The sequence below is a fragment of the Hemicordylus capensis genome, chromosome 2 (assembly GCF_027244095.1).
Source record: "Hemicordylus capensis ecotype Gifberg chromosome 2, rHemCap1.1.pri, whole genome shotgun sequence".
NCBI lineage: Eukaryota > Metazoa > Chordata > Lepidosauria > Squamata > Cordylidae > Hemicordylus > Hemicordylus capensis.
Genome location: NC_069658.1, coordinates 277072727 through 277098369, shown reverse-complemented (window position 1 = coordinate 277098369; position 25643 = coordinate 277072727). Strand labels below are relative to the sequence as shown.

General features: G+C 43.8%; 1 protein-coding gene across 2 annotated transcripts in view; it reads left to right on the top strand.

The window, feature by feature from the left end:
• The window catches only part of SUCLG2 (succinate-CoA ligase GDP-forming subunit beta), a 322226-nt gene extending 304202 nt beyond the window's left edge, over positions 1-18024 (top strand). For both annotated transcript variants that reach the window (XM_053299291.1, XM_053299290.1), the window contains one exon: positions 16322-18024. In XM_053299291.1, coding sequence (XP_053155266.1) covers positions 16322-16437 — 116 coding nt within the window. In that variant the 3' untranslated portion in view covers positions 16438-18024. The remainder of the gene's footprint in view (positions 1-16321) is intronic.
• Positions 18025-25643: the final 7619 nt, after the last annotated feature.

Genomic DNA, 25643 nt, shown 5'->3' with positions numbered 1-25643 from the left:
GCCAAGTGACAGACATTTTGTTTCTTTAATCTTCCCACAAAGTTGATCCTCTATCCTAGCCTCAATAACATTTCCTGCTATATAAATTTACTATTGAGTATATTTATTAATATAAAATAGTATTCATGGGATGGGAGACCCGAGTTCAAATCCCCATTCAGCCATAATACTAGCTGGGTGACTCTGGGCCAGTCACTTCTCTCTCAGCCTAGCCTACTTCACAGGGTTGTTGTGAAAGAGAAACTTTAGTATGTAGTACACTCTGGGCTCCTTGGAAGAAGAGCGGGATATAAATGTAATCATCATCATCCCAGTGGTAATTGGCACCCTGGGTGCAGTTCCAAAAGACCTTGAAGAGCACCTCAACACCATAAGAGCCACAGAAATCACCATCAGCCAATTACAAAAAGCAGCTTTACCGGGAACAGCCTATATTCTGAGACGATATCTATAACAACAACATTGGCAATAAAATTCTGCCATCCCAGGTCCTTGGGAAGGACTCGGTGTCTGGATAAAACAAACCAGTCAATAACATCTGTCTGACTGTGTAAACAAAAAATAATAATAAATAGAATGAGAAGAAAACACATTAGCCCTTATGTTCCGCATTTGTAGGAGGGCAGAAGAAGGGCTGCACCCTTGCATGGAGACTGCAGAGCAGCTGCACAGAAGGCTTCTTCCACAAACAAGCACAAAAGGAGGAGGAGAGGTTTTCAGTGTTCTCCCCACTCTCAGAAAGTACTTTTTGACTTGCAGAAGTATGTCCCTAGGGACAACACCTGTACAGCAGGTTTTACATGAGTCCTCTGTGCTTCATTGGGATGTGAGTCTAGGAATCAGTTTTAGTATTCCCTCCTTTGTAATACACAGGAAACAGAGTTTGCCAAATTGGAGGGGGTGGGGGATCTATTGATAAACCCAATAAGGCATCTAGCTGGCCCACCAGTACAACTAAATCATAACTTTGTAGATGGCTTCATGGAGAATTGCGAGGGTAATTGCTATGCATTGTGGTATCCCTTTCTTTTTGATCCCACAATGTTCAGTACAGTTTAGTGTCCAAACAGGAAAAGACATTTCCCTATTTCTACTGTCATCTGATCAGCTACCTGTTTGCATCTCTCTGTCTGTCTACTTTATATTAGGGATGTACAGAACCAGTCCGAATTGAACCTGATTCAATTGCAGGACCGGTTCGGTTCCAGCCTCTATACATGCATGGAGGTTGAAAGCAGGCCACCCACCATCCTGCAATGCAGGGGGGAGCACTGGCAGGGCTGAGAGGGACTGCTGCCCCTGTTGCCATTGGGAGCCACCACAACAACCCCTGCAACAACCAGCAAGGTTCCCTACTCCTACTACTATAAATACCTATATCGCTTTTCAGCAAAAGTTCCCAAAGCAGTTTACATAAAGAAATAAAAATAAATAAAGATGGAACCATGTCCCCAAAGGGCTCAGAATGTAAAAAGAAACATAAGACAGACACCAGCAACAGCCACTGGAGGGATGTTGTGCTGGGGTTGGAGAGGTCCAGTTGCTCTCCCCCTGCTCAATAAAGAAAATCACCACTTAAAAAGGTGCCTCTTTGCTCAGTTAGCCAGGGAACTCTCTCCCATCCCCAACCCCTTTTTAGAGATAGCCAATCTCCTCTCCCCTCCCCGCCCCCCACTTTGCTTGTAAAGGGGAATCCTTACCAGATTCCCATTTACAAGCAATGCAATTGAACTGGTTCGACAACATGAACTGAGTTGCTGCCAGTTCTACTAAACCAGTTCGCGGATTGAGCAATTTGGTTCAAATTTGATTCTAATTCGAATCAACCCCCCCCCCATGCTGGTTCCGTTAACACCCCTAGTTTATATCCCACTATCCCATTGGCTCAGAGCAGCTTACAGCATTTTTCTAAATATTAATAGTCCTGTCCTCAAAGAGCTCACATTCTTTTCTTTTTTTTAAAGGGATACACACACACACACACACAATTCCTGTAGGAAATCCTGGAACACACAAAGGGGTCCGAGTCTTTTGCTAGCCCTTGATAGAGTCTAAGGAAGGAAGGACCAGATGGCAGTTGGGCCAAACAGACTTATTTATTTATTTATATCCCGCTCTTCCTCCAAGGAGCCCAGAGTGGTGTTCTACATACTTGAGTTTCTCCTCACAACAACCCTGTGAAGTAGGTTAGGCTGAGAGAGAAGTGACTGGCCCAGAGACACCTAGCAAGTATCATGGCTGAATGGGGATTTGAATTCAGATCTCCCCGGTCCCAGTCCAGCACTCTAACCACTACACCATGCTGGCTCTCTTATGGTAGGAGCCTCGTCTTCTCTTGCTTTTCTGCTCCGCAGAATGGCTGGCCCTTGATGGAGTGATACATATCCATCTGGTGTAACTAATGCTCATCATGTTTCATTCAGCCCCCTCCTTAGCTGCTTTTAAGGCCCTTCTTAAGACCTGCCTGTTTCACCAGGCATTTGCCCTTTAATTTTTTTTTTTAGTTGTTATTGGTATTGTTGTTGTTCACTGCCTAGAGTCCTTGGAAGAGGAGGCATATAAGAAAATGTTGATAGATAGATAGATAGATAGATAGATAGATAGATAGATAGATAGATAGAGCAAAGACCAACCAGATATTTTGCTTTCATCTGGTCTCACTTGTGTTTCTTAGTGCGCAATTGGCTTAATTGTATAATATCCTGCATAACAAATGTATTTCCTTTTTGTTTTGTTCACAAATCTGTGATAACTCTTGCGAAAGCAGTTTCTGTCTTCTGGACATCTGAAACTGTAAATATGCCCTTTTTGCCTTCAGGAAATGGAAAAATTGCAGATTTTTGCTAAATCCCTACTCTTCAGGTGCAGGTGTGCCACACTCCCTTGCCTCATTAAAGTAACATGGAAAGCAGCCCTTTGATAGATTTTTACCGTATCATTGGCCAAATTCACCTAGACTTCAACTCCAGATCACATTTAGTGAAATGTTTAGTCAAGTACAACTGTGAAAGAAATAAAGGTAATTTTCCAGATTCTATAAAAGGGCTGGAATAAGACCATATGAAGCTCCCTTTAAATGCCATGCATTTTCTCTGCTAAACAGCTTGCTTCAGTGCAAGTGAAGTGCAGATTATTTTGATAGCTGTGCATTGGAACTCTGTTTACAGTTCTCTAACACCATCCAGTGGCAGAAGGTTAATGTTAGTTTAGTTCAGCAGGGTTTTTCTTTAACAGATTCTAGGAAGAAATCAAAGACCAGCTAGCTGTTTGCTTGGCTATGGGACATTTTATTTGGCTTCTAATTCAGCTTCTTGAGCTTTCTGGGTAAAAAAGAAAAAGTATTTTAAACCCATTTCAGTGTTTTCCGAAGATCTCCTCATTCAAGTATCAAATAAGCAGAGTTGACCAAATTCCAGGGCATGAGTGTATGAGTGATAAGTAGTGCACTCATTTTGTCTCCAGCAGAATCAGCCCCTGCTAACCAGCCAAAGAACCACCTTTTGGCAGCCCTATTCTATTTAGCAGAGAAAGGCTGCCCTCAGACATAACGGCAAACTGTGGGTCCAATGGACCCGCAGTTTGCTTCCATTCCCCCGATGCGTTCCCAGACCCCTGCTAACTGGGCAAAGAGGCACCTTTTACTGTGGTGATTCTCTTTATTTAGCAGGGGGAGAGTAACTGGCCCTATCCACCCCCAGCACAGTACCTCCAGTGACTGTCGCTGGTGTGTGTCTTATGTTTCTTTTTAGAATGTGAGCCCTTCGGGGACAGGGAGCCATCTTATTTGTTATTTCTCTTTGTAAACTGCCCTGAGCCATTTTTGGAAGGGCGGTATAGAAATCGAATTATTTTCATCATCATCATCATCATCATCATTATTATTATTGCAATCTGCAGTCCAGAAGACTACAACGGGGTAAGAACTGGCTGCATGGGCTTCCTACAACACATGTAGGAAAGCCGTGGCAGCCAATTGAGTAGGAGAGAGGGAGGAGCTTCCTACCCTTAACTCCAGATTATGCAGCTTGCACAATCCAGAGGAAATGGTGGCATAATTCGGATGAAACAATGCGACCTTCAAACCTAGGGATTCAGTGGCGAAACGCAATGCAAACTGAAGGTTCAAATTCACGTTTGGGCTTGAAAACCAACCTGTGGTTAGGTGGTTAAACTACATTTTCATGCTTTTGGACTACCACAATCTTGAACCTCTGGCACATTTGCAAACGTGCCAGAGGTTCAAGATTGTTTGGTGTTATGTCTGAAGGCAGCCAGAGAATAACTGCCTTTATTCAACCCAGCATAGTGGCTGCTGGTGGTGTCTCCCTTATGTATCTTTTTAGATTGTGTGCCCTTTGGGGGCAGGGAACTATTTCCTCATTCCTTTTGCTATGTAAGCCACTTTGAGAACTGTTTTTTTTATTGTTGAAAAGCAGTCTTTAAACATTTTAATCTGTTCGGCAGTTTCTGTTCAAAGAACATATTTAGAACAAACTTTTCATAATATCTGAAGTATCTGTTCCACTTTGAATAAACAGGGACGTTCTGAATGCTGTGGGGTGTGTGTGTGTGTGTGTGTGTGTGTGTGTGTGTGTGTGTGTGTGTGTGTACACACACATATGAAGCATACATAATTTGCTTTTCATAATATCTGAAGTATCTGTTCCACTTTGAATAAACAGGGACGTTCTGAATGCTGTGGTGTGTGTGTGTGTGTGTGTGTGTGTGTGTGTGTGTGTGTGTGTGTACACACACACATATATGAAGCATACATAATTTGCCTGTTTCTTTTGTTGCAGCTAGGAAGTTTCACTCAGTCTTTTGCTTGGCTGTAGGAGTTTGCAGCTGAGCTACATCCATGGCTATATCACTCAAGAAAATGCTTGCCTTTGTCCAAAACAGAAAACAAAAACCTAGAAATCACAGTACCTTTAATCATTCTCACATTTTACTAGGAAACTGTCTTTTGTAGAGGAAGATGTTGATCTCAAAACTTAGCTTGCACCCTGGTCCTAATACTTTCCAGGAGCATGTTTACTTATGACACCAGTATAATTACTGTGGCTAGCCACGGATTTCTGTTCAGACGGATAGAAGTTATTGCTCCCAATTGAAGTCCATAATGGCTTCCTGATCTATTCTGTGGGCACTGAACTTTCTGAAAGAACTGAGTGCTTCTACCGTAGGAAGTCACTGTCTATGTTCCAGCACATTTTTAGAATGATTTGAGCATACATTTGGAGCAAGACCTCTGCAAACACTCCTATCCCAAACAAAAGAGCAGCAAATAGGCTTTCTGGCCTTTGACAACTTTTGAAATACGTTTTCATGTCTACTGGGTCAGAGCTGTCCTTTATCCTTGCACAGCCTGTTATTTTAGCTATATACCAGCTGTCTCTCACTTTCTCACTCAGTGTTGCCCTCTATAATCCTGCATGTGCTGGAAACATTATATAGTAGTAGGAAGCTCTCTTCACAGTTAATAATTAAAAGGTGTAATTAGAGGAACACTACAAGTATAATTAACATTCTTTTAGGAGTATTGCAACAGTGTACGCTTAAATGTTTTGACGTGGTAAATGAACAATGACCTTGGTTTAGAAGAAGCTATTGTGTGGGGCGGTGGAGGTGGGGGTGAGAGGAGGAAGGCAGTAATGTGGTTTCATATGTTCCTGCTTGGTATGTCATGTCATATGATGCAGCAGAACATGTTCAAAAACGCCAAGTCTGTAATACCTGGGGATGGTGAATTTTGTCGGTGTATTCCTGAAGATTTATCCAGGAATAGTGTGGAGTCTGTTGTAGATTGCAGCCACGCTGCTCAGTCTGAAGACCTGTATGCAAAAAGACCTGTATGCAAAATGGAGAACCAGTAAAGGTTCTCCATGTTTGGTCCCCAGATTTTGTTAGGCTAACGATAGGAACATAGGAAGCTGCCATATACTGAGTCAGACCATTTGGTCTATCTGGCTCAGTATCTTCTACCCAGACTGGCAGCGGCTTCTCCAAGGTTGCAGGCAGGAATCTCTCTCAGCCCTATCTTGGAGATGCCAGGGAGGGAACTTCGAACCTTCTGCTCTTCCCAGAGCAGCTTCATCCCCTGAGGAGAATATCTTGCAGTGCTCACACATCAAGTCTCCCATTCATATGCAACCAGGGCAGACCCTGCTTAGCTAGGGAGACAAGTCATGCTTGCTACACAAGACCAGCTCTCCTCTCCTGTATACTTGCTCTCCTCTCCTCATCACCCACAGACAGGATCTGTAGTCCAACAACATCTGGGGTCCCAAGGTTGAGTATCCCTGCTTAGAAAGATGGAACATGTGGACTACTTTGTCAGTGCAACACCACAAGTCATGATGAGACAGTGCCATTGTTATAAAAATGTGACCCTAGAATTTCAGGTGGATCTATATTCAGGTGGGTCTGTGAAGCTAGATTGGAAGAAGACGAGCATGGTTTTAAAGTTGGAGGAAGAAAGATCAATAACTTGCGCTACGCTGATGACACCACTCTGATAGCTGAGGATGCAGATGATCTGCAAACTCTAGTAATGAAAGACAAGGAGCACAGTAAAAAATGAGACTATGACTAAATGTGAAGAAGACTAAACTAATGACAATGGGTACAGCAACCAGCCTCAGAACTGACAATGATGACACTGAGGTGGTGGATAGCTTCTGCCTTCTAGGATCGACCATCAACAGTAAAGGATCCAGCAGTCAAGAAATACACCGCAGATTAGCACTTGGTAGGTTTACAATGAAGGCCTTGGAAAGGATATTTAGATGTTGTGATGTGTCTACACCTACAAAGATTAGAATCGTTTGGACAATGGTTTTTCCCGTAACACTCTATGGATGCGAAAGCTGGACTTTGAAGAAGCAAGATAGAAAAAAGTATATTGACGCTTTTGAACTTTGTTGCTGGAGAAGACTTTTGAGGATACCATGGACAGCCAGGAAAACATACAAAGGGATCCTATAAAAAATCAATCCAGAATTTTCACTCAAGGCTCATATTATGCGAAAACCCAGCTCCCTTGAAAAGTCTATGATGCTGGGGAAAGTTGAAGGAAAATTGAAGAGGATGACCAGCAGCAATATGGATGGATTCTATTACAACAGCAATGAATATACCACTGAGAGAGCTTAAAGGCCAAGTTGAAGACAGATCATCCTGGAGAGAATCTATCTATGTGGTCACTAAGAGTTGACAATGACTTGATGGCACTTAATCAATCAATCAATCAATCAATTTAGAATTCAGGTGCCCGGTGTCAAATTTTCCATTTTAACTGTACGTTAGGAACTTGGAAGCTATTTCACACATTACATCTGAGTTATTTCACACATTACATCTATAATGTTATTTCGCACAACACATAAAATTGTTTTCACTCATAGCATTGGTTCATTCCCAAGAGCAATAGGTGAGTTCATGGATCTCGGCTGCAGTCACCTCTGCTTCCATTGTGATTTCCAATTAACATTCCAACACAGAAGGTCATAGAAATTACTGCAGCTGAGCTCTGTTAGCTTCTCATCCATGCCTATGTTGCTCATGGGAATGGATATGCCTGGTGAGTGAAAATGTCACCCAAGATAACATGTGAACTGATGCTAACTGTCCATATACTACAGAAGTGGTGATGTAATGCTGCTACACTATTGCTGCCATTTGGCAAGGAGGGCATCAAGAGCAGGAAGGAAAACCTGTAATTCCTATACAAACCCTTGAAAAGAATGTGAGCATTCCTTGAGTTAAACGTTCTAGATGCAATTTGTAAATTTCAATCCATTCAGCATATTACATTTTAGAAATTCTCTATTCTGTCTTGAAGTACTTTTATTATAATTTGTCTTCAGATTCTATAGAATTGTGCTGACATTTCCATGAGCATGTACAATCATCTTTGAAATGGCTAACATCCTTCTGGATCATTTAGGATTAGCTTTGATTAAAGGGCTGAGCAGCACAAATTATTAAATATTGAGATGACGTTAATTACATTCTAGTGGTAAAGAAACTGTGTTTGCTTTTTTAAAGCTTTCATTGGAACTCCATTATATGCATTCAAAGAAAATTGTGCATAAAAAGCTAATAGAACTGAGGAGATCCAGTTTTTCAGGGATTGCAGACTATCAGTAAGAGTAGTCCAGATTCACACTTTATTGTAAGGAGATTCTTTGACTATATTTATTTGTTCTTAGACATAACTTGTGCAGTATCCAAAATAAGACCTCCCATTATATGATGATATGTGTCCCCAGATGCAAACGTCATATGTAAGCAGCCAGTCATATGTAAGCAGCCAGTAATAAGTGAGAGAGCCAGTGTGGTGTAGTGGTTAGAGTGCTGGACTAGGACCGGAGAGACCAGAGTTCAAATCCCCATTCAGCCATGAAACTAGCTGGGTGACTCTGGGCCAGTCACTTTTCTCTCAGCCTAACCTACTTCACAGGGTTGTTGTGAAAGAGAAACTCAAGTATGTAGTACACTGCTCTGGGCTCCTTGGAGGAAGAGCGGGATATAAATGTAGTAATAATAATAATAATAAGCATTCAATTTATGGTTTAAAAGATAATGTCATAAGTAGCTCTTAATTGTAGCTAGTTTAAAGTAATTTGAGGGCATTGTAATGCTCCATGGAACTTCAGTTCCATGGTTCAGACATAATAATAATTATTCATTTATTTAACATATTTATTTAACATAATGCCAAACAGTGGCTGATTGTGCTGTCTAAACCAACACCATCTGAAAAACTATGGCTTGTGAATGGCTGCCAAACCAGGAAATGAAAGCACATGAGCCAGTTCAGATGAGCAGCCTCCCCTACACATGAGAATATGGGGCCACAGTGAGAACATGCCCACTCCGACATCATTAAAGGATGTACCGATGTGATCATGCCACATCCTCTAATTACGTGTAAGGGGTGATAATCTGAATCACCGCTCTACACATACTCCATAACCCTCTTTAATTGTGTGAACAGTAGCCTCTGAGTGGTGTCCAGGAGGTGCTGAGCAGACCAATTGGTTTCAGCCAAAGTTTCACATAGACCTAATAAACAGGGAGCTGTGTTTAGGTTTGATAGGAACTGTCACTAGCTCCCAGGCCTTGCAGTGAAGGCCAATCACATAGAGCATGGCTGTTGCAATATCTAAATTTACCCTTACAGTTCCACATAAACTGGAACTATCACATTATCTTCAGTGTCAAAGAAAACATGAAGAACTTTCTCTGGCAATTAATGTTAAGGAAAAATCCTAACTCATGCAATATCTCTCTGGCTGCTTTCAAATGTAACTCCAAAATGGAGGCAAACGTGCCAGAGGTTCGATTTTGTGATCATCCGAATGTTTGAAACTGCTGTTTTGTCACCCAACCAACCCAGGGTTTTTTACCCTAAACCGTAATTTAGGTAATTTTTTACCCTAAACCATAATTCACGAGCCAGCGTGGTGTAGTGGCTAGAGTGCTGGACTAGGACCAGGGAGACCTGAGTTCAAATCCCCATTCAGCCATGATACTAGCTGGGTGACTCTGGGTCAGTCACTTCTCTCTCAGCCTAACCTACTTCACAGGGTTGTTGTGAGGAGAAACTCAAGTATGTAGTACACCACTCTGGGCTCCTTGGAGGAAGAGTGGGATATAAAATGTAAAAATAAATAATAATAAATGAATACATAATTTTGAACTGTCAGTTTGTATTGATGGGAAGGATTTGCAGGGGGACTAGGCCTCACTGAGAGCAACTGCTGGGTGGATGGGCCTTTCCTAATAAGGTGGAAAGCCCAGGAAAATCAAAACAGGAGGACTAATCCAGACGACTGCATGGGAACTATGCTCACAGCCACTAGCAGAAGAGAAATCTTTGCTGTGTTTGTTTGTTCTGTCCCAAGAGTGCCCTGAGGAAGCAGCTGGCTGAGAAGCTGCTGGGGAAATGGGAGGGCACAGCCTGGAGGCAACCAGAAGGCCCCTTGCCTATGGGTAAAGTTAAGGAACAGTTCAGTTAGAGGCATGAAGGAAGCTAGTTTCCTTTCTTGAATTGCTGGAATCTGAGTTGCCAGGTTAATAAAAACTCACAACCTGCTTTATGAAGAGACAATTGTTCTTATTGCATATTTTTATTTTTATTTTTATTGTAAAACCTCATGGGTAGTTCCCAGGGAAGCCAAAGTGGGTTGTGTGGTAGGGCATGATGGCTGCTACCTACCACCCAGCCCACAAAAGAAATGGGCAGGCGGGCAATTTTTAACCTTATCTCAAAACCTGCATAGGATCACCCATTTGCTCGTTTCTTTTGTGGGTTGGATGGTAGGTAGCACCCATCATGCCCTACCACCCAACCCACTTTGGTGTCCCTAGGAGCTACCCATGGGAAACAATGGGGTGTTTCGAGTTTCCCCATTGTCTTCTATGGCCAAAACACTCAAAACGTTTCGTGTTTTGTTTCATTCAAACAACCGGTTTGACCTCTGTTTCAACAGAACATTTCAGCCATCTGTGTTTTGTTTCAAGCTCAAAACAATATGCAAAATCCATTTCATTCACATCTCTATAATGGAGTGATTTTCTGTACTGGCGCAAAAACACTCACGTGCAATGACCTCAGTGTTGTTTTTTATGCCACCAGCAGTGCAAGTGGTGCAGAATCGCTTGTGGTACACTGTGGGCATGTCAGCCAGTGATTACTTCCCACAATTTTAAACAAGGAAACAAAAGTAAAGCCTGCCATTGATCATAAACATTGGATAGTAAATGACAAATCTGACTGCTCTTCAATGGTTTTGTTGCTTACAGTCTTAAGTTTGGTAAACACTATTGAACCAGCCTTTCTATAACTGAGACAGAGAGATTTTACTTGCTATCTGAACTGTGAAACTATTGAGTCTTAAAAGTTAAAATTGATGTTCTCACTTGAACACAATTTGAGGGCAAGTTTTTGCAAAACCTTCCATCTACCACAATTAACGTAATTCTATAGCACTCTGCTTAGTGTTAAATTGTGCTACCTTTTTCTGGCTGTGCACAATTATTCCTGTCATTCAAACAAATAACAGAAGTTGGGGATACCAGTTATTAATAAATGGGCAGTGCTCTGCGTATTTTGTGCTCCATCTGATGTTGAAACTCTAATCTGATAGAGAACTGGACTTCTGGAACATCTTAACTTTAACTAAAATATATTCTCTAGACCTCATGCTGTTAAATAAAATGTTATACTTTGCACATTTTCTAGTGTTTGTGTATGTATATATATTTATATTTGTCCTCAATTTTAATCAGATTGGCTTTTGATGGCCAGGAATTTAACCACTATCAGCCTCACCCTATCAATCCCTAGCCTGCAATATGGGGGCAATAGTGCCTGCCCTACAGGGTTGTTGTAAGGATTACAGCAAATGGACATGAACATTCAAAAAAGCAGTAGCAGTAGTACATGTAAATGTACAGCGGTGGTAGTAGTGGCTGTGCTGAGTACAAGGCATGGTCTTCCAAAAGACATCTCATTGATGCAACTTGATTGAGCAGTTTTGGAACTGGTTAATAAACACAAATAGTCAGTGCTTGTTGTGATGCCATGTGATAATCCAAGCAAACATGCCAACCCACCTGCCCCCCTGATTTAGGGAGGAAATTTTTTCTCTTCGATCTTTCACATTCAAGCTTTGAACATCTTCCAGTTGATTTCCTACAACATTTTAGCACTTTGGAAACAAACAAAAGGCTCTCTCTGATTATCGTCCCCCTATCTGTGAATATTTCACCCAAGGCCTAAGTGAGATCTCCTTGGGGGAAGCCATAGCTCTCTCTGACTGCACCTGTCATTTCTCTATTGATCCCCCAAATGATGGAATGCATCAGTGACTGTGGTTATTAAATCCTCCAGAGCTGAGGAGAGAGGAGGGTGTCCCAATTTTTGTCAGCACTTTGCTCTTTCAGCTACCAAGTGAAAAGTGCCAGGAGGTGCCCAAATGTATGGCATCAAAAGACAGAGGAGGCTTCTGGGGAAAGATGGAGTGTATGTGATTGCTCACATTTCAGCTTGGTCTTTCACTCTCTTTTTAGCATTAATGGACAAAGAGCTACAGGATGTGAGCAACAATCAGTCATCACTTTTAATTAATCTCTTCTCATTTAGCTATGCATTTGCTTTTTATAGGAGCTTGACAGATGTAAAGCACACTTCCCTGAAACATCTCTTTTAATTTATGGTGTTTAATTTATTTATTTATTTATTTATTTTTATTTTTACATTTTTATACCGCCTTTCGTTAAAAGAAAACCCCAAGGCGGTTTACAAAAATTAAAACATACAATAAAAGCAGTAAAAACATCAAGCTAAAAACATACATAAAAACAAGACAGCAGATAAAAAACACACAAGAACAGCAGTAAAAAACAATTATGTAAAAGCCTGGGTAAAAAGCCAAGTCTTTAAAAGCTTTCTAAAAGCTGTGATGGAGTCTGAGGAACAAATGGCCACCGGGAGAGCATTCCAGAGTCTAGGAGCAGCAACAGAGAAGGCCCTGTCCTGAGTGCACGACAGCCGAGCCTCCCTCATTGTCGGCACCCGGAGCAGGGCCCCCTCAGATGTCCTTGTCAAGCGGGCAGCAACCCTTGGGAGCAGGCGGTCCCTCAAATACCCCGGGCCCAAACCGTTTAGGGCTTTAAAGGTCAAAACCAGCACCTTGAATTGGACCCGGAAACAAACCGGCAGACAGTGCAGCTCTTTCAAAATGGGGGTGATATGTTCCCAGCGGGCAGCTCCGGATAAAACCCTCACTGCCGCATTTTGCACTAGCTGCAGTTTCCAGATATTCTTCAAGGGCAGCCCCACGTAGAGCGCGTTACAGTAATCCAGCCACGACGTGACTAAGGCATGGGTAACCGTGGCCAGATCTGCCTTCTCGAGAAAGGGACGCAGCTGGCGCACCAGCCAAAGCCGTGCAAAGGCACCCGTGGCCACCGCCTCCACCTGAGCCTCCAAAAGCAGAGCCGGGTCCAGTAGTACCCCCAAGCTGCGTACTTGCTCCTTCAAGGGGAGTGCAACCCCATCCAGAACCGGTAAAATCTCCTCATCCCGATTGGCTCTCCTACTGACCAACAGTACCTCCGTCTTATCCGGATTCAATTTCAGTTTATTAGCCCACATCCAACCCATCACGGCCTCCAGCCCCCGATTCAGGACATCCACCACCTCCCTAGGATCAGATGACAAGGAGATATAGTGCTGAGTGTCATCCGCATATTGCTGACAACTCAGTCCAAATCCCCGGATGACCTCTCCCAGCGGCTTCATGTAGATGTTAAACAGCATGGGGGACAAGACCGAACCCTGCGGGACCCCACAGGCCAACGGCCATGGGGCCGAGCAGTAGTCCCCCAGCACCACCTTCTGGACCCTCCCCTCAAGAAAGGACCGGAACCACTGCAACGCAGTGTCTCCGATCCCCATACTCGAGAGGCAGCCCAGAAGGATACCATGGTCGATGGTATCGAAGGCCGCCGAGAGGTCCAGCAGAACCAACAGGGACGCACTCCCCCTGTCTAGTTCCCGGCATAGGTCATCCACTAGAGCGACCAAGGCAGTCTCAGTCCCATACCCAGGGCGGAAGCCAGATTGAAAAGGGTCCAGATAATCCGTATCATCCAAGACCCTCTGCAGCTGGGATGCCACCACACGCTCCATCACCTTGCCCAAAAAGGGAAGGTTAGATACAGGTCTATAGTTGTCCAGGTTGGAGGGATCAAGGGAGGGCTTTTTTAATAGAGGTCTTACCACCGCCTCCTTGAGGCACGATGGCATCCTGCCCTCCCTCAACGAAGCATTAATGATCACCTCCAGCCATCTACCTGTCCCCTCCCTGGCAACTTTTATTAGCCATGAAGGGCAAGGGTCAAGAGCACACGAAGTCGCCTGCACACTGCCCAGGATCTTGTCCATATCCTCAGGCCGCACCAACTGAAAAGAATCCAACACAACGGGACCAGATGGTACCAAAGGCACGTCTGCCGGAACTGCCAAAACTCTGGAGTCTAGGTCAGCACGGATGCAAGCGACTTTATCTGCAAAGCGACAGGCAAACCGATCACAAAGAGCCGTAGATGACTCCTCCCCCATTGTCCGGGGGGATGTGTGGAGCAAAGTTTTCACCACACGAAACAGCTCTGTTTGTCTGCACTGAGCAGACACAATGGATGCGGAGAAAAAGCATTTCTTCACCGCCCCCCCCACCACAGCATAGTCCCTAAAATGGGCTCTAGCCCGTGTTCGATTGGATTCGTGACGACTCTTCCTCCAGCGTCGTTCTAGCCGTCGTCCGAGTTGCTTCATTGCCCTTAAGCTCAGAGGAAAACCAAGGAGCAGAACGGGCTCCACCAAGCCGGAGAGGGCGCTTGGGAGCAACCGTGTCAACAGCCCGGGCCATCTCTCCATTCCAGAGATCAACCAAGGCCTTGACAGGGTCACCAGCTCTGGACACTTGGAAACTCCCCGAGGGCCGTCTGAAATCCAAGCGGATCCATAAGCCTCCGGGGGCGGACCTATAAAGCCTATGATTCTTGTGTTGACTGTATCCGAAGTGTGTGCCAACTAATACATTGCACAGCCCTATAAGACAGCTTTGCATGTTCACGTTGGGCAGGTTTAAACTATCTTGGGAATCATGGCTGAATGCTGGTACCCACACTGGCTTGCTTGTGTGAAACCACACCACACTGGGAATCTCCATTTCTGCCCCAAAGCAAAAACCGGCATTTGGCTTCTAGGATCCAACGTAAGATGACTGATTTCGATGCTCCAACCCACGGCCCTCTGATCATGAACCCACATAATCTCACCTGCCCTGGTTACCTGCATGCCACACACCCTCACCTGCATGTTCTCCACAGACATCCCCAGATAGACACAGATGCTCTAGCATCTCCACCCTACTCTATGGCTCCGAAGCCTGATCACCATCGGCTACACTCTGCCTGGCAACACACCATGTCGCACTCACTTGCAGTGCCTACCCACACCTGCCCCAACACTCGCATTCCTGCCCTTTCAAGCTGCAGCATAGCATGCCATGGCCGGCCGCCCCACATTACCCTGACAGATGCCAGCAGGAAGACCAGGGCACCCATGCAACAGTGGCCAGGCCCATTGCTTGTGGAACCAGTGGTGTGGGATGGTGCTTGTCCACTTGGGGAGACAGCGGGTGGGGAATGTGTGTATGTGCTTGTGAAAAATGTGAAAGGGAAGAGGGGGGTGGGAAGGGTTGCACAAATGGATTCTGGATGCCCCTTCCCCAAAGATGTCCTTGGACTGAAGGTGCTTCCCCGCTTTTCCCCATGAGAAGTTGGGGTGAAGCCACCTTCCAAAAATCGTACTCTCTGTTGCATCACTGAAGATGGCACCAATCAGCTGCAGAAATTAATGCTGCTGAAGCAGGAAAAAGATGCCAAGTTGATGGAGGGGGGCTGATTTTGATGAGTGTGCATACTGCTTGCTGCTAGAAGCAGAGAAGCCAGAGAGCTTGAGAGAGGACCCTGAGAGAGATGCCATCTCCTTACCCCTGGCAACTGCCTAACTCAAAATGGCTGGCTGTGGGAAACCGGTCCTTCCCTGCCCTCTCCCTCCTGTCCCGGGATACACACCTGCCCATCCTGGGTGCAGGTTGTGTCCCTGATACTGTGGTAATCCAGGGTGCCCCCGGGTCTATGAATTTGTTTAATCCAAGCCCAGGGTCAGGCAGGGCTGTCTCCACTGCACACTCACCACTTGCTTCGGTGGCTCTCCCATCTACCTTGGTGGCCCAAACAGCTCTGAAGCACTCCGGGGATTGCCGAATGCAGCTGAGTGTGCTTGGGACTGCAATGGCCACCCACGCTTGCCCAAAATAATGTGTACAGTTTCATGTGGGATACACTTCTGCTCATGCAGGGGGGAGAGGGACCTCTTGAAATATGTATGTATGCTTACAGAAGGCACAGGAAGCTGCAGATGAAGGGGTGGTGGCTGAAAATCACATCTCTGCACACACAGAAGCATTTGCCACATGCAACTCTTGCTCAGTATATTGGGCCTTATCTTTACCTGATGTGTGAAATAATGGGATCAAAGAGCACGAGGGCCTGAACTTCACAACCCTAAACATCCCTCTCTCTCCCTTCATGCCCACCCTGTATACCCCCACTTTAAAAAAAATAATTGTTTATTTTTGAGGGCCTGAACTTCACAACCCTAAACATCCCTCTCCTGGACTTTCAGCTATTGGAAGGTATATACATTTATTAATTTTTACCACTTTTTCCCTCCCAGGGACAAATGTTCATGAAGCCCAGCGCATTTTGAATGAAAGTGGACTGCCAATCACCTCTGCCAGTGACCTTGAAGATGCTGCTAAGAAAGCTGTGGCTTGTGTGGCAAAGAAATAGAGACCACCAACAAATGCAAATGTTTAATTCACAATAGACATTCCCAATATTGCCTCAGAATTTAAATTTACAGTTGTTTTAACCTGCCAAAGTAAGGCTAGACTTGACCTATGAATGATATATTGAAATTAGAAAATGTTTGATTTGTAAAAACTGAGAATGATATTGATTGGTGAATTCACAGAGCCTCTACTTCTAAATGTGCCATCAGAATGAATGAGCTGCAAGCAGGTATAATTTACCCTTGCCATTCAGGCTTGTTTCTCATGTAATCTATAATACATCTGTGACTCCTAATTTTTCTAATCTTTTGATACACATTGAGTATCCTGAGGGGATAGGAGGCCTTATTGTTAATCATGGTCAGGATCCAGAGAACCATACGACTAGTTACTTGGATCCAAGAGGCCTTTGAACTTGTATCTTGCACATCACAACCCTCCCATGCCACACCACAAACCAGTTTTGAAACTGACAAAACTTTCAGAAGCTTGTGATATTGGGTGGTGGCATGCTGTTTGATTTATTATTATTATCATTATTATGATTATGATTTTGTAAGACAAAATATTCCCACAGGGTGCCTAAAGTAACTCTCTGGCTCTCAGCCAATATGTTTTAGTAAACCTTTCCAATTATGGCTAGAGAAATGAATGTTTATATTGTATCTTTTGAGTCAAAGTAATGGGAATTGTTTATTTTTGCCCCTTGGAAATATGTGCTCATACCACAAATGCCTTAAAATCTAATGCTTGTGTTTTGAATCCCAGTAATATACCTCATATTAGATGAAAAATTGAAAGTGGTGTTATGCAAGAGTCTCACTTTAATACTGCCCCATGACTGAATGAATCTCTAATCATATAATATGATTTTAATCACTGAAGGAGAAATACAACACATCCTAACATCACAGTGCCATGTGGTGTCTGTGTCCATTTAATAACTGACTGTGAGCTTCCAGAATCAATGTGCATAGTAGTATTAGAATTGCCATCCATAGCATACTGAAGAATGTTCCCTCCTGCAGGGGCTATCTCATTGACATTAATCCGTCCATACCGATACAACTTATTAGGAATTGCTTCTGTCCTGTAATGCGAAAAAGAAGACATCTCTAATGAAAAACATTGGGGATATGATCGAGCCAAAAATAATCACTTTTAAGTTATGTGGATTTTAGTGAAAGTATGTTTTACTTTCATTTTGAAACAAATTGAACATACTCAACTCTGACTTGACTGTACTTTTCATCTGTGGAAAAAAATGCATGCAGAAAGCTGCAAAACATTTTCAGCTGACACAGTAACCACTGTAGTGTGCTTGCTTCACTGTGGAAAGACTTATGAAAATCAAACTGCTCACTGTGGAAGTCATGCTGGTTTTTTACACAAGTTGTGTAAAAAACCAGATGCTGGTTTTTTACACAAGTTATCCTATCAGGAAATGAAGAGGTTGTTCTACTGACACAAACCAGGAATTTATGTGTTAAAATCATATTTAGTTAAAAAAATGTAAAGAATATTACTTAAAGTTTGTAATGTAATGAGTGAAATTTATTTAATAAAATTTTCATTGTTAAATATATCACCAATTAATCATGTTTTCTCTAACTTTTTTCATCAAACAGTTAATTGTGAACAAACTTTAAGAATTCCAGTTACATATCCTCATTCCATCAGCTATTTAATTCATTCTAGAGGCGGGAATGAGTCTCTCTGTGACTCATGTTGGCTTTCTATTGGAAGTGAGTTGGCTCCCCCAAAAACTTGGAAGTAACCCGACCTATGGAACCAAATCCAGATCTGGGAAAACCCATCCTGGGAGCCCAGTGGCACTCTTAGACCTGAACTTCATGACCAAAGTCCAGGGCCTCCACACCCCCTGGAGGCCCCCAAATCCTCTTTAGTCTATCCTGGGTGGTGTGGGCGCCACTGGTCTGCACTGCGCCGGGTGGCCGAGTATGATTATGACCTGTGCAGGGTGCTTTAGAGATAGAGGGGGAGTGGGGAATGAAATTTGTGGGATGGGAATATGTTAAGTTGCTGTTGAAATGTTTTCGCTACTGTGTGTGTGTGTGTGTGTGTGTGTGTGTGTGTGTGTGTGTGTGTGTGTTTTATATGCTTACATTCTTGTGTGTTTAGTAGGGATGTGCACTAACCTGTTTGGAGGCCCTTTTATAGGCCTCCGGACAGGTTCGAGAACCAGGCAGATCAAAGTTCGAAGGCAGTGGGGAGGGTGCACTTACCCCTTCCTCCACTTTCCCCCCACCGGCACCTGGTTTTCCTCAAGTCCTACAGGGCAGCAACATACTTCCCTGCCACCCCGTTCACTCTTCGGCCAGAAGTGGCTGGAAGTAGCTGGTATGCGCAAGTGAGTGCACGTCGCAAGTGCCTGTGCACCCGCCCACTGGGCACACACGTACCAGCTACTTCTGGCTGAAGAGCGAACATGGCGGCAGGGAAGTATGCTGCCACCCCATAGGACTTGAGGAAAACCGGGCGCTGGTGGGGGGGAAGTGGAGGGAGCGGTAAGTGCACCCTCCCCCACCCTTAAAGTGCAACCCTGCCCCGCTGCCACTGAGCCACCCGTTGTGGTTCCATGCACATCTCTAGTGTTTTTTTGCTATTTGTGCCCTCAAGAACCCACGTGTTAAAAATACTGTGTTTGTCATAGTGTGTGTGTGGGAGGGTGATGCTTAGCTGGTAGGAGGGGGTGCTGCAAAGGCCTTTGGGTCCAGGCTTGTATTTGGGTCCATACAAATAAGAATGTAGCCAAGATGGTTGCTGTTCTGTTAGAGTTTCCGTTGAAAATGTATCTCAGTCTGTGACCCTAAATATGGACTTAAGTTTCACTCGTCTCAGTAGAACATCCTACTACTGTATGTCTTTGATCACAGGCTTAGAAACAAAGATGCCCTTTGAAATTGCCTTATGAATCAGTCTTGTCTGTACTCTAGCCCTGATTAGTGTCCTCCTCCACGATGCAAGGAGTGCTGCTGCCATTAAAAGCTTGCCTGACTGCTGTACTGTAGCCAGCCAATACTACCAGATTGCCCAGGGGGCAAAAAGTGGAGCCCACATTTCCCCCAGCGCTGATGTACAGAAACAGAGTAGAAGGATAATCTGACACTAAATTTCTATTGAAATCAAGATTAATTTGTTCTGAAAACTAATGGGGCCAGTCAATGACAGAAGTAGGTTACTCTGTGAATGAGCTGCTGTTTAGGGAGATGACATGACGGGATTTAGAGACAGGATTCTTTGCATTTCCTAAACTGACTCTTACATGCAGAGCAGAAACAGGTCACCACCGGGAAGGTTGACAGTGACAAAGTATCTGCAAACACTTCTGGGACAGGGAAGCTCTGAGGGTTCTCCATGTAAGACAGACTGCCTTGCACACAGGATTCACTAGTGGGAAAATGTGATCTGTCTATTATAACAGCTGCAAGTTGCTGAGCAATTAAGCCATGTAGCCAAACAAACCAATTTTTCCTAATTTTGTTTTTATCTGCCTCCATTCTCTAAGGATCTCTTTCAATGTCCCCTGGTGGCAAGATCTTTGGTGCTTGTAGGCTAGATTCCTTTTCTCACCTGCAACTGCAGAACTTCAAGCCAATCTTATGCCAAAGTATAAAATAATATCCTTATGACCAACTAGACAAGGGTGAGCAACCTTGGCTCTCCAGCTCTTGTTGAACTACAACAGCCAAAATTTATTGTGGCTGGAGATGATGAGAGTTGTAGTTCAACATTAGCTGGAGAACCCATGTTCAAGGATCATCTGTAACCAAGATTTAAAGTAAGTTACAGATGTTGGGTTCCCTGAAAGAAGTATGGCAGGATATGCCAAGATTGGTGTGTCTGGACGTCACAACCAATATTGGCATATCAGAGCCTGGAAATGTAGTAGAGGCTCATGTGTGGTGGGGGAGGGCAAGGTTGTTTACCACTGAGCTAGAACATCCTTCAAATTCACTGCAAAATGTGGGCCAGTTTGGAAATGTCAACATTCACTTTCTCCAATATAGCAACGAAGTCAAACTCCCTCCTTCCTCCATGACACCACTGACTATTGTTCTGCTTCCCTGCCATCTAACTGCTGCCAAGATTGGTATGTGGTCATGAGGGTTCATCAGGGAGGCTGACAGGGAAGGGATGGAGACCTGCTCGGAGCTCAGGGAGGTGCCAGGGCTTGGGAAATGTGCTCCTGTTTTGTGGGGGGGGTGGCACTCTTTTCCAAGTGCCCAGAGTTCTTCAAACTTTGCCAACATTCCTTCAATGTTCTTCTAATAAAATGAGTATTTCTTCCTTGCATGAATGCCAGTAATTATAAACTAATTGAAAAACTGCAAAAATTTATCCATTTTAATATCACCATCTGCTATATTTCATCTTTTACTCATTTTCACACTACCGGCTGTTATAATCCTTATCTTTTATTAGATTAGAAAGGTGTATTTGTCACACATGATGTGGGGTGTTGTTGTTTTTAACATTTTCTAAACAGATCCATCTGAGCACCTGCAGAACTCATAATATCCAGTAAAGAGCTTTGAGGAATCTTAAAGGCTAACAGTTTAAGCACACTATCTAGAGAGTAAGCCCCTTGAACACAGTTTCATTTATTTCCAAAAACGCATGAATAGAATTGTGCTGTTATTTTGGAATAATCTTTTGAGGACTAGAGCCCATGGAAATGTATGCCACAATAAATCTACAGGTCATCTCAAGAATATTAGTTTGTTTTGCTGTAATAAAGCCCTGGATTAACCATAAGGCAAAACAAGCATGTGCTTAGGGCATCAAGGGAAGGGGGGGCACCACAGAATATTCCCCCTAGCTATCATGCCCTTAACTCTTTCACTGAACATAACAACAGCCCTGCTGGATCAGACCCAAGGCCCATCTAGTCCAGCATCCTGTTTCACACAGTGGCCCACCAGATGCCGCCGGAAGCCATATGCAAGAGTTGAGGGCATGCCCTCTCTCCTGCCATTACACCCCTGCAACTGGAACTCAGAGGCATCCTGCCTTTGAGGCTGGAGGTGGCCTACAGCCCTCCAAGTAGTAGCCTTTGATAGACCTCTCCATTAAGTTATCCAAACCCCTCTTAAAGCCATCCAGGTTGTTGGCTGTCACCACATCTAGTGGCAGAGAATTCCACAGGTTGATTATGCATTGTGTGAAAATGTACTTCCATTTGTTGGTCCTAGGTTTCCTGGCAATCAATTTCATGGGATGACCCCTGGTTTCAGTGTTATGTGAGAGGGAGAAGAATGTCTCTCTATCCACTTCCTCCATATCATGCATGATTTTATAGACCTCTATCATGTCCTCCCGCAGTCGTCTTTTTTCTCAACTAAATAGCCCCAGGTGTTGTAGCCTTGCCTCATAAGAAAGGTGCTCTAGGCCCCTGATCATCTTGGTTGCTTTCTTCTGCACCTTTTCCAGCTCTACAATGTCCTTTTTTAGATGTGGTGAGCAGACTTGTACACAGTACTCCCGGTGTGGCCACACCATCGTTTTGGATAAAAGCATTATAATATTAGCAGTTTTATTTTCAATCCTCTTCCTAATGATCTCTAGCATGGAATTGGCCTTTTTCACAGCTGCCACACATTGAGTCGACACTTTCAATGAGCTGTCCACTATGACCCCAAGATCCCTCTACTGGCCAGTCACCAACAGGTCCGAACCCATCAGTGTATACTTGAAGTTGAGGTTTTTTGTCCCAATGTGCATTACTTTACACTTGCCAGCATTGACGCGCATTTGCCTTTTTGTCGTCCACTCACCCAGTTTGAAGAGATCCTTTTGGAGCTCCTCACAATCAGGTTTGGATTTCACTACCCGAAAGAGTTTGGTATCATCTGCAAATTTGGCCACATCACTGCTCACCCCTACTTCCTGATCATTTATGAATAAATTAAAAGCACCAGTCCCAGTACAGATCCCTGGGGGACCCCACTTCTTACTTCCCTCCATTGTGAAAACTCTCCATTTATCCCTACCCTCTGTTTCCTGTCTTTCAACCAGTTTGCAATCCACACGTGTACTTGTCCCTTTATCCCATGACTGCTAAGTTTCCTCAGGAGTCTTTGATGAGGAACTTTGTTGAAAGCTTTTTGGAAGCCCAGGTATACTATGTCAACTGGACCACCTTGATCCACACACTTGTTGACACTCTCAAAGAACTCCAAAAGGTTTGTGAGGTAAGATTTACCTTTGTAGAAACCATGCTGGTTCTCCCCCAGCAGGGCCTGTTCTTCTAGGTGCTTTACTCTTTTTTTCGTTGAGGATGCTTTCCATCAATTTGCCTGGAACGGACGTTAAGCTAACCAGCCTGTAATTTCCTGGATTGCCCCTGGATCCCTTTTTGAAAATTGTTGTTACATTTGCTGCTTTCCAGTCCTCAGGTACAGAGCCTGATTACAGGGATAAGTTATATATTTTGGCAAGGAGGTTGGCAATTCCACGTTTGAGTTCTTTGAGGACTCTTGGATGGATGCCATCTGGCTGTGGCGATTTGTTAGTTTTCAGTTTTTCCAGACAGTTTGGAACTTCATCTCTTGTCACTTCTGTCTGACTCAGTTCTTTAGCCTCCATCCCTGAAAAGGCTGGTTCAGGAACAGGTATATGCTCTGTATCCTCTGTTATTCCCCTTGATACTTTTAGCTAAATGTTCCTCAAACTCTCTTTTCACCTCCCTTATTGTTACCTTGCATTCCTTTTGCCACCTTGCATTTCACTGCCACACTCAACTTTAGTCGATTTTTTGTAATTGTTTTTATCTGCCGTGTTCGACTTTACTCCGCATTGTTAAAAAAACTGTTTTCTTTGGCTCAGTGAGCAACTAAAGTTTCAAGAAACTACTAAACTATGTATCTGAAGTAAAAAGTCATTGATTTGTGAAATATTTCTGTAAAGAGCAGCAAAAAATATTGATAAAACTTCATGTAAAAGATGGTCGTATGTTATGATGTCTGACCTTGAAGAAGAACTATTTTTCTCAATCATTCTTTCTGTTTGTGGCTATTTATAAGAAATTATAGGCAGTGGAACTGTTTTGTTTTACCTTAAAAAATCTAGAAGAAAACTTTTTAAAATTTAAATAAATATTAAGGTATAAGTAAATAATTTGCTTAAGTCTTAATGTCCAGTTAAGCAATGGAGGGGGCTTAGGGGGGCACCATTGTTGGGCTGTGCTTAGGGCATCAGTTGCCCTTAATCCGGCCCTGCTGTAATAGAATAAAATGGCCCCTCTCTGGAATTAGTCAGAATATCCAGGTAGAAGAATCATAACTGATAATCAGACGAACACTGCACTTGCCAAATAAAATTGTACACATAGAGTGGAGGGAAGGGATTGCTGTCAAAACACACAAGTTGCCTCTGCAGCCTTCTGTGCCTCCTGAAAATGTGTTCCTGAGAGCTGCAGGACCTCAGTGGGCTGCCACCTGCCATCTCAAATACTAGGGATGTGCAAGAACCCTGGTACGAGCAAATATTGGAAATGGTGTGGGGTAACTTTAAGAAAGGAGACCAGATCCTTACCTGGTCTCCGCCGCCCCATGCAGCTTCCTGCTGGGGCAGAGTGTATCCCAAGAAGCCTCATGTGGCCTCAGCATGCACAGGGCATCCACGGGCACCATTTGCATGGTCGGAAACACCATGCTGACCACACAAATGGCATCTGTGCATGCATGGTCACCATGTGCAGGGCTTCCTGGGATGCACGCTGCTCCAACAGGAAGTGGCTTGGGGCGGTGCTCTCCTCTTTCAAAAAGTTCCCCCGCACCGCTCCCAAAATGTGCTTGTACCGCAGTTCGTGCATATCGCTACCAAATACCTTTCCCCTTCCCTCATACAAGCAACAGTGTCAACATTCTGTCATTCACTCTTCCTTCTCAGCAGATATAATGTTCAATGGACATTCCATTACATCACTGCAGTCCATCCAGTTGCAAGGAAGTGGAGCTCACATGTAGCTTTTTAACCTGCTTGTATGATGATATGTTATTTGTTGGATTCTTAAATGGTCAAACTAAATTAGATATGTCCACTAATATAATATTTACTATGTTCAAAAAACGAATGACCAATTATTTTAGGATTCAAGGGGATGAACTGGGGTTAGAGTTCGTTTATATCCTCACTGTCCACAAGTCCTTATTTCCACCAATGGGCTGTCCAGTTCTGTGTACCCCAATTCTGGGATTTCAGCATTCATTTTAGTGAATAGAATGTGAATAGGGAAGGTGGAGGAGGTAGAGGTTAACTAGTTAAGGAATTCCCCCCTTTTCCCAATTCTGGAAGACAATGAGGTCGTTCTCCCAACCAGCCCTACCTGGGTAGGGCACTGCTTGCTCGAGTAGGGCTGTTCGTGAGAAGTGCCAGGATTACTCCCAATCCCAGTGCTCCTCCGCAGTGCAGCCCAGGTTTGAAACCCGGGCTAAAAGTGAGGTTGGAGGATGCACACACACCTTCTACATCTGGCATGCCTTCCGAGCTGTCAGAAGCCATACTTACCATAGAGGCTGGGGAAAGGAGTGTCTCAACAGCCTGGGATATTCCAGTGCACCGTGCTGCTCGTGTTAACATTTCCAAATCTGACAGCCCAGTGGCCTTTACCCAGATTTCTGCTCACCGTGCCAATTACTGCCACATCGGTCATGATGCATGAATGGTGGAGCCCTCTGCAGTCTTGGATTGTGTGAAGGAAAGGCGGTTAGACTCCTGCACCCCCCCCAGCCTTCCCCGCTACAGCCAATTGGACCCTGTGGACAACTTTAGTATGTTCTTCTCCTCTAATCTTGCCAAAATCAACCAATTTTAATTTTGTACACAATGCATTTCTGTGTGTATCAGTGCAGCAGTTCTACATATTGTTTTCATCTGGAAACATGTCTCAATCTGCTGGATGTTTATGCCTGTTGAAACTAAGCTAGAGGTTTATATAAACACAATGGATTCGTATTTTAGTACATCAAATGTCAATAGGCAAAGCAACATGCTCTACACTATAGTTAAAAGATCCAGCAATTAAAAGCATTTAATGAAATAATTTTTATTGGAATATATATCACCATTTGTTCCAATTATTCTGCCATTAAACATTAAGAATAATTGAAGCAAATGGTGCCCAATAGAAGGGATACATCTGCTCTGATAAATTCTAGCCAAAAAGCATTGATGCTTCCT